At 30.7% G+C, this 10,264-nt stretch overlaps 1 protein-coding gene across 4 annotated transcripts in view; it reads left to right on the forward strand.

Annotated features, from left to right (window-relative positions):
* Positions 1-10,018, forward strand: part of LOC143070297 (choline transporter-like protein 1) — a 30,766-nt gene extending 20,748 nt beyond the window's left edge. For all 4 annotated transcript variants that reach the window (XM_076244723.1, XM_076244725.1, XM_076244726.1 and 1 more), the window contains exons 13-21: positions 226-287; positions 605-711; positions 1,267-1,320; positions 2,546-2,632; positions 3,397-3,512; positions 5,554-5,720; positions 6,767-6,859; positions 9,056-9,148; positions 9,842-10,018. In XM_076244723.1, coding sequence (XP_076100838.1) covers positions 226-287; positions 605-711; positions 1,267-1,320; positions 2,546-2,632; positions 3,397-3,512; positions 5,554-5,720; positions 6,767-6,859; positions 9,056-9,148; positions 9,842-9,895 — 833 coding nt within the window. In that variant the 3' untranslated portion in view covers positions 9,896-10,018. The remainder of the gene's footprint in view (positions 1-225; positions 288-604; positions 712-1,266; positions 1,321-2,545; positions 2,633-3,396; positions 3,513-5,553; positions 5,721-6,766; positions 6,860-9,055; positions 9,149-9,841) is intronic.
* The last annotated feature ends 246 nt before the right edge of the window (positions 10,019-10,264 follow it).

The following is a 10,264-nucleotide window of genomic DNA, read 5'->3' on the forward strand; positions in this document are numbered from 1 at the left end:
TTTTATTCCTGTCTTTTGATAGTTTAATCCTTACAAAATGAGTACAATTTTCTCCTCCTTGTAGTCTTAAAACCTTGGCGACCTTATAATTTGTATTCACTCTGAGAGGTTCACCTTTGATTTGTTCAAGTATCATTTTAGGAACTGTACAACTTTATTCATATTTGATTATAGAATGCTATGATATTTTATTCATTAGTCTTATCTTTGTTTTCTTTTTTGTAGAACATCCAGTTGTCAATAATTCTACAGGCTTTGTCAGTTTTGAAAAGCATGAAATACTTAAGGTAAAGGCTCTATACAACATTGTTTACTTTGCTGAAATGTTAACGATAAGTTCATGCATAGTCAAGATGGATCTCATACATTATCATGCCAAATTTACCAACGCCATTTTTATATGGTCTTTTTAGAATACAACCACGAAATTATTGTATATATAAACGTATTTAACCGATTCAAACGATAGGGATGGAAATTTATTGACTTTGTTTGTTTTACAATTTGTTCCAAAACCCCCTTCTTCATACTGTTCATATCTTGTGTTTTTATTTCTATCTCTGAAATTAAAATAACTGATATCTTATAACTTATTTGTTAATAGTATTTGAAATGGTACTACCTACTTGGGAGTATATGGATACTACAGTTTACATTAGCATGTGACACCATTGTAATATCTGGTGCTGTAAGTCAGTGGTATTTTTCAAGGTAAGAATAAAAAATCCCCTGTGTGTGATCACTAATGACACTTGAAGTATGTGCTTCCTTATTTTAAAATATTTAACTCTATCTTTTTTTCACCAATAAAATAAACAAGACAATAATTTTCTAATATATGAAAAATACAGGAACAGAAACAGGAAAGATAAAATGAATAATCTATCTACGAAATAAATTGTAGAAAATCTTTTCTAATATTTGAAAAATACAGGAACAAACACGGAGAAGAAAAAACGAGGAAATAATTGATAGTAATAATCTCTTATGAATCTTTGTACTTTTAATATTTAACGTGCCATTTTGATTAAAGAGAGATAAAGAAGTTTTAAAAATTATCGAAATATGTGATTAAATGTTCTGTTTACGTTTTTTAAAATTAAAATTGGAAAAGAACTTTAAGTACTTAAATAAACATTTGATATGTATCCATAGTACATACCATTTGCACTTTTAATACCCATAACATATGTTGGTACTGTTAAATATACCAAAGTATTGAGATATATGAAAATTGATGCAAATTTAGTTGAATTTCTTTTGCAGAGACAAGTCACTAGTTCGGTACCCAATAATTAGATCTTTACGAATGTTATTACGGTAAGAAAAAATAATTACAATCAACACATACTATCTAAATGTAAAGAAAGGCCAATATGATGAATTTTGATGGGTATTGTTAAATGTTGATGTTTATTTGTTGCTAATCACTGTTTATATGAATTTAATGCAAGACTCACTGTTAATCGTTAAGGGCATACGATACAGTTACAGGGGAGGCAATGATGTTGCTAACGTAAATTGTTATTTTCACGACGTCAAACTATGACTTATCGGGAAAAGATTCAGATTTCGACTGATTTTTATCATTCAAACTTATTTAACTTGAAAACGAGTTCATGGACCCCTCTTTTTTAAAATGCCATTTGATTTGATTATGGGAGAAAATTATGTGTGCCAATTTTCATGAAAAGGTAAATAGTGGATTTATTTTTTATTTGATAAATATACAGCAAAAAATGATGTTTTTTTCTACATTCATGAACATTTGATAAATATGAGTTATTTCTGAATAAAAAATGTATAAATTTTTAGGATACTTAATAAATACAGAAATTACAAATTATTTATCAAAAAAACAATTGTGTTTATCTTTTAAAACAAAATTTATGTCTTTCTTTCGAAAAGGAAAATACGGCCACAAATCAGAATTTTGAGCAAATTTACAAAATTTCTACCTCGTTTTACTCAAAGGTAGCACATGAAGGTATATTTTTTATTACATATTTGATTTAATCAGGTAAAAATAGTCTATATGGATTTTTTTTATGAAAGTGTAAATACGGGATCAAAACTGTATCGTATGTCCTTAACAGAGTGCTTCAATAGAAGAAAGAACAAGTTGGTATAACCTTAAGTTGAAACAAAAGAAGACCATTAGAAATTATGATACTTTCATTGAAAAATCTCCACAAATATAAGTTTTATTCCAAAATCTAGTTCGCCAGTCATGTTTTTTCATTATCGTAGTAATTTCTAATCAGCTAATACAAAGAAGTAGAAATACAAATAGCACATCGAACAATATTTCAGATCAATATAATATAGAATTACAATTAAAAACAGAACGATGTTTAATTGGTACAACAGTTAAGAAATATCATATATTTTTTTACATTTGACTTAATAAAAACGATGCAAAATTAATAGGATGGAATTAAGTATTTTACCACCCAGATGATTTTAACTTCATTCAACCACATTTCAACACATTTTGTACAATACTTACAAATGTATGCAGTTATCACATGTCACTCTTTTATAGGTATCATCTTGGATCTGCAGCTTTTGGGTCCTTAATCATCACTGTTGTATTTGCATTCAGAGTATTTGTGAATTTTATACATAACAGGTGCTTCATATTTATTTTACAATTTCTGCATTACGCATGGGTATTAACAGACATAAGATGTGGTATGAGTGCCAATGAAACAATTCTCCATTCAAGTCACAATTTGTAAAAGTAAACCATCATAGGTCAAAGTACGATCTTGATCACGGAGCCTTGGCTCACTCCAAACAACAAGCTATAAAGGTTCACCACAATGACTATTAAAAAACCATTCAAACGGAAGAAATCAACGGTCTAAACACGAAAGTTTTGATTAATGTTATACTAGTAGATAAACAGTTTAGATATATTAATTATAAAAATAGTACTGTTGGATGGATCACGGCTAACCTATTAAGAAACACATCGTATGCAAATGATTTTGCATGGTTTATTTAAAACAAATGAACCAAGATTTTGAGTTTGCAACAATGATACAGCAACCCTACGACAAAAAATACTTTCCAGATAAAACACAAATTTGGGTTTACACCATTAGTACATCAAACCTACGACACAAATAATTTTCAGACATAAAAGCAGAGTTGATATATATAGATGTATGTACACTATAACAATTAGCTTTAATCTTCTCAAGTCGTAAACGTTGTTAATGAATTAACAGAAACCATCAGACATCACGTATCTCATATTGCATGATAGGACCCGACACTATTTTAGTAATTTATTGGTTCATGTAAAATTCTATATGATTTAAAGTAAGATAATAGAAATAAAATTGTCAAAAATATTCCAATTGAACTCATTTCTGTTCAAATTTGTAGGTTAAAGAATAAAACCGGTTCAATTGTTGAATTCTTTTTAAAATGCTTTGGTTGCTGCCTGTGGTGCTTTGAAAAATTTATCAGCTTTTTGAATAGTAATGCATATGTTGAAATTGGTAAGTATAAATTCCGGAAAAAGATTGTTTTAAATTTATTGTTTGCAAGTTTTATACGCCAGAGCAATATAAGGTATTAACAAATCACGAGGGAATGGTTCAAGCACGGCTTCAAAATGGAGACTAAAAGAAATTAATAAGAAAACATTATGTCTTTGTATCGTATACAATATCGACTGTCAAACCTTATTATTAAAAAAATCTATAAAAAAACGACAACCAAAAGTAGTGAAATACAATAAACAAAATACAAATAGCAGGATAATAAAACAACATTAATGCGGGGTTCACACATTGCCAATTATTGCTCCCGTTTGAGATCAGACAGCGATACGACACGAAAAGTGTAAAAGTCGGATTAGTATCCTCAATTATCTGGAATGTCCTGTTATTGTCTGAACGCAGTCGTTTTAGTTCGTAACAGATTCCTACTGGTCGGGAAGGGTCCGAATATTTCTGCAAAGCACCCCGACAGTTAGGTGCGTCCCGTAACATTCGGGGAAACTCATCCGATTTTGTCTAGTCGGATTACAATCGTGCGTATGTCGTGACAGATTCTGCTGTATCGGATCGAATTCCTAACAATATTCTGTGTATTCGGGACGGTGTCCTGTGGAACGGGAATGATCTGGAGAAATTTTTCATTGTTGTTTTTCTGCCGATTGAGTCCAGATTGCATCCAGATCTTGTCGATTGCGAACCGTTTTTGCCGAAATCGTTCCGAAACAGTCCCGTTATTAATTCTAAATTCGTCAATGATACCCACGTCAGAGTCCGACAATTACAGAATACAATACGACTGAGACCAGACAAAGCTGTTTTCAATGCGATAGAGCGGACCGTGATAGGATTACGTTCCGACAGTACCTGATCATCCCGAGTATGCCGACAGTTTTCGAACGGATAACTTCCGTCAGCGTCGGTTCACTGTCTTGTCACTATCTGATCTCTGTCGGATTACATTCGGTAGAATCGGGACGTAGTCGTGACAGACTCGGTCGAATGCTTCTGCTACATAAATATGGGCTGTTTTCGGCAATATAATGCACATATATCGGGTACTAGAATCATTAAGTCATGCTTAATTACTGAATTCTTCACAATTTTAGCATTAAAGTTAAATTTTAAATTACTAAAATCTTCACAATTTTAGCATTTTAGTTAAATTTTAGACGATTTCCGTCTTAAATGAAAGTGGCTGCAATTGTGTTCATTCTATTCTTAATATTGAAATGTAAGTTGTATTTGATGATAATACATATCATATATAAAGGTCGAGGATAAACACGGATGCGGCCACTTTCATTTTTGACAAAAAACAATCTGAAAAATTACATTTGTTGGCAAATTTGATAGATCTTTCCTATTAAAGGTTGAATCGGTGCCTTTTTAATACTACATCAGTTAAAATCTTTAACAAGAACTAATTGAATCAAATGAAATAGACACTTAAGTGTTTAAAAAGTGTCAAATGAACCTGTAATTTAAGGCCGAAATCGGCCCTAACCGTATCTACTCCTTTATAACAATTAAAAAAAAATCCAGAAGGACTATATAAACCATAAAAAGGATATCTGGAATATCCAAAATAACTGACATATCAACATGCAATTCTAATTCCCTACAACAATCTCCTATAAAAACATAGACCGTTTAGTAAATACGAACAACAATGAAAAAAATATATACATGTATATGTATCTTTACTTTGTACAGGCAAAAAAATAGTTATGATTAAATCATTTTAAGTGTAGCTCAAACATCTCTTTGCCTGTCTAGACCATTGACGCTATTTCCGGACATAGTGCTGCTCGTATGGTTGAGAAATATCATATTCAGGTTAAAAATCAGCATGTTAGCATAATTGCAAGTACTACATATGAAAAAATAAGAATAGCTGTCACCAGAAACGAATCCATCAATAAAGTGAGTAAACAATTGAAAAGTACCAGATAACTCAGTCATCTCAGTTTTTAATAGATTTGTACAAAAGTCTTTAATATCAAAAAAGTTTCGTAACTATATAATGTTTATCTTTCAGCTATAACTGGTTATGGATTTTGTCATTCAGCTAGGCGTGCATTTAAAATAGTTGTCGGTAATGCATTACGGTTGGCAGCTATAAACTCTGTTGGAAGTTTTACCCTTTTCCTGGGAAAACTTGCCCCATTATCAGTTGTTATAGTGTTAGGATTAAAATTGATAGCGGTAAGTGTGGAAGAATCTTGTATTAGGGAGGGAAACTCCTACTTTTAAAAGTATATATCTCAACTCTGGGCTATGTAGCATGTATATAAAGTTTTGATTGATTGCTGTATGAGTATCGCAGTCATTTATGTACAAGACAAGAAATGAAATAACTGAAATATGAACTGTCAAGATTACAGGAAGGGTGTTATGAGTAAGGTGTGACAATTTAACAAACCCTCACATCGTATCAAGTTTTTTTGGGGGGAGGGGGTGCATTATTCTGACTATGTGTACCTGGTGTAGTTATCTTTTGTACGGCTACAGTCGTTCTCTTTCCTAACCCCTGTCTCCACAAGTTAAAATACCGATGGTGCTTAACACAATATAACAAAATACTGATCTTATAACTTCATATTTTTTTTATATTATAGGGTTATTGAATGAATATTGGGGAATATTGTGCCGAGTAGAATTTTATATTGCACGAGCTTACATGCAATAACCTTTTTATTGTATATCAATATAATATTTGAAAGTAAAAATTGGTTTAAACTAAGAATTTGTCGTTGATGACGTCATGAATCTTGAAGATTTATTGTACTAGTGCAATATTGGAATTTATGGCACGCTTACTTTTTGTTACTTTCTGTGGGAAATATTATATTGTTATGCAATAAATTGTTATCTTGAAGAGTTCATTGTATGTGATTGAACATTTTAACTTAGCTGAGAGAAGTTTAAAAGAGAAAATATCTATTTATAATCATTTCATATATTTTTTGCCATTTATTTTGATGTAATATAAATATACATCTATACTGAAAAATTGTGAGCATAAATGTTTCATTCGTAACAATTCTATCACGAATAATTATATAAATACTTGTCCCTAAAATGTAAATTTATTCGGCAATACCTTCTTTTCAAATAAATATAACATAACATTATCTATATACTTGAATATCAATTACAATGTGAATTTGAACAATATAGATCTGCTTGAAACAATGACAACAAAATAAGTGTTTAACATTTTTGTGATTTGTTCTATGTTTTCTTTGTAGAATCGAGGAGATATATTTTATCCGTGGTTTCCATTAACTATTTCATGCATCGCTGCGTTTATAATTGCAAGTTGTTTTATGGGTATATACGAGGTAAGCTCAAACTATTACATATAAGTTAAGTTATAAGACTGAGACCTATCTTCCACATATACAATCATAATTCACGTTGCAATTTAAAAACAATGTCAAAACTTGTTGTAATCTTTTTGGTCAAGGTCCAATTTGATGTCGGGTGTAACAAGAACAAATTCCGATCGGAAAATTTTCATCCCATGTAATATTCCCGTTCCTGTTTTCACGTTATTACTATATATTATGCTTCAATAGAATTCAACACAATTCAAAATATGGTGACAAATTTTATTTATAAAAAGGAACTACAAGGGAAATAACATTGCATTCTAAAAAAACGATAAAAGAAATGAAAGAAAGAGGCAACATTTTTTCCCCTTCTTACATCAATACATTTGAAAATAGAAAAGGTTAATTGCTCTGTTTTATTCACTCATGTTCGTAGCTCTATTATCATGATTATGTAGTTTTATTTTAACTTCGTCGTAATTGTATGCACCCCAACGTTTTACGCAATTTTCCATTCATATCAATTATATCAATTTTGTCACTTTTAAAACGACTGTTACTTTTTTATACTTTGTAAATCTTTTAATTTATTTTTAATATTTAAACAAAACAGTTCATAATTTTGAAATAAATAAACCAAAATCACGGGATCCTTTCAAACGCAACTCAAATAGAAATCACCAGAAAAAAACCAGCAAAGTACATAGATATTTTCATAGCAAACCTAGAATAGAACCACCTTTTGGTTCTGCGATTCTTCTCCGTTGGTTTAATCCTTTAATGTAATTCTAATAAAGAAACTATCTATTATGAAATCGCTATGTCACATCGACATAACGGCACCAGTGATAACAGAATAACCAAAGAGATATTCTTTTTTAAGTCAGGAATATGACAGTTGTTGTCCATTCGTTTGATGTGTTTTATTATTTGATTTTACCATTTGATAAGGGACTTTCCGTTTTGAATTTTCTTCGGAGTTTAGTATTTTTGTGATTTTACTTCATCAGGTTTCCTGTTCCATTTCTATTATAGAGCTACTTAAGCAATTCAGAAAAAAAGACATCTACAACAATTAGATGTTTTAATAAAAAGGAGATGGACAAGAATAGGCTTCCGATTTTGATTCTAACTTTGTAATGGCATTAAATTGGAAGGCCGTTTGAGTATCGAAAGTTGATTTGATACCTGACGTTGATTAAAATCAAAACACGCACTAAAGTATTGTGGGAATTATTCTAAAGATATAAAAGCTACTGGTGTTGAATGATATATTCAGTTATTAATTTGATGCAAAAAAATATGAAACACTCTTTATCGAGAAAAACAATAAGAAATTCTTGTAAGATACTATCAAATTATTTTGGTCTTGACACAAAGTTAACTTTCAGATACAAATATATGAATGAAATGGTGCATTATATAATATTATTTATTTCATAATAATGTTGCACTTTGTTGTAATTTGATACGCCAGACGCGCGTTTCGTCTACATAAGACTAATCAGTGACGTTGAGATCAAAATAGTTAGAAAGCCAAACAAATAAAAAGCTGAGGAGAATTGAGTACCCAAAATTTCAAAAAGATAATTGATCTATCTTAGTGAACATTTTTTATAGTTCGTTCTTATGTTGTTCTGTTATACCACTGTCCCAGGTTAGGGGGAGGGTTGGGATCCCGCTAACATGTTTAACCCCGCCACATTATTTATGTATGTGTCTGTCCCAAGTCAGGAGCCTGTAATTCAGTGGTTGTCGTTTGTTTATGTGTTACATATTTGTTTTTTGTTCATTTTTTTTTACATACATAAGGCAGTTAGTTTTCTCGTTTGAATTGTTTTACATTGTCTTATCGCGGCCTATTATAGCTGACTATGCGGTATGGGCTTTGCTCATTGTTGAAGGCCGTACGGTGACCTATAGTTGTTCATGTCTGTGTCTTTTTGGTCTTTTGTGGATAGTTGTCTCATTGGCAATCATACCACATCTTCTTTTTTTATATAAACTATCCCATAACTTCACGTTTGATAAAACATAAAGTAACGAAGAGAGTGCATGTCGAAATATGAAGTCTAACACTTTCATTGCAACTGGAATGTTCATGAAGTGCCGCTTAGCTTAAAACCAGTATTTGTTATAGTCTTATTTTGTTAGTTAACTTACAACAGTTCATGTACTTTAAGCATGCTTACTCTTTAATTCCAGAAGTGTATTGATACAATATTTATATGTTTCTGTGAAGACCACGAACTTAATGATGGAGAACTAAAACCCTACTTCATGAGTCTAGGATTAATGGTAATAATAAAAACAATAACTGTGCCAATAAATGTGATAACAATATTAAATGTACAATAATTAACAAACTATGTTTAGAATTTAAAAAGCTAAGTTGGAAATGCTTAAAGATGTTAAGGTTGCACTTTGTAAATACAACTGTTTCTCAAAACACGCCTCTTTTAGGGAGATCTTGAATATTCATAGAAAATTAATTTTGTTTACATACTGGTTCCCAGTTATGCTCTCTGTGTTCTTTCTTACAGAGACATAACTTGGGAATGTTACCAGTAAATTTACAAGTGCATATTGTTTACATTGGAATCTGTGATAACCTTTCATTCGAGGTAGGGGTAGTTAAGAAAATTAGTATTAGTTTAAACACTGAGAAGTTCAGGGCATATAAACGTTGAAAATATGCCGCACAGCCCTATATTTTGACCTTTGAAAAAAATTGTGGTGCATATGAACTTTCAATTCTAGGATAAGATTTTTTTTCAAAACTTCATAGTAAAAGTGGTACAGTTTTAGCCGTAAAAGGAGTTCCTATGGGAAATTGCATTGTCAATATTTACAGAAATGCAACTTTAAGACGTTGACCTGCGTACATTTACATTTAGTATTTATCTATAATGAGTTAATAACATTTGCAATTTCTAAAACAAAGTATCTGACATTTCAAACTCAATGATCCTTTCTTTTTCATTTTTTCAGAAGTATGTAAAGAGTCAATCAAGTAATAATGTTGAAAATATTGCTCACATTTAGTCCATTCGGTTAGCTGTACCAAAGATGTTTAAGAAAACTTCATTCTTATTCAAAGCAACCACTCGTTTGATATGATAGCGAACATGTGCATCTAACAAAATAAAGATTATATATTTTTTTATATTTTGTGTTGACTTCAATTCCTTGATATAAGTAAAATCACATATCGATATTTGAAAATATTGCTTTTTTATCGTATCGAAATACAGATTTGTTATTGTTAAAACGATAAACCTGTTTTGATAGATAAGACTTTGTCGAAAAATTGCGTGTTACTTTATTCTTGTAACAAAATATCCCAAGCATAGTCGACCTTTGTTTGATGAAATTAAGCCCCACACTTTCTTTTGAGATATCAGTATAAAAATG

This window comes from Mytilus galloprovincialis, chromosome 1 (genome assembly GCF_965363235.1).
Source record: "Mytilus galloprovincialis chromosome 1, xbMytGall1.hap1.1, whole genome shotgun sequence".
In the NCBI taxonomy this organism is placed as follows: Eukaryota; Metazoa; Mollusca; class Bivalvia; order Mytilida; family Mytilidae; genus Mytilus; species Mytilus galloprovincialis.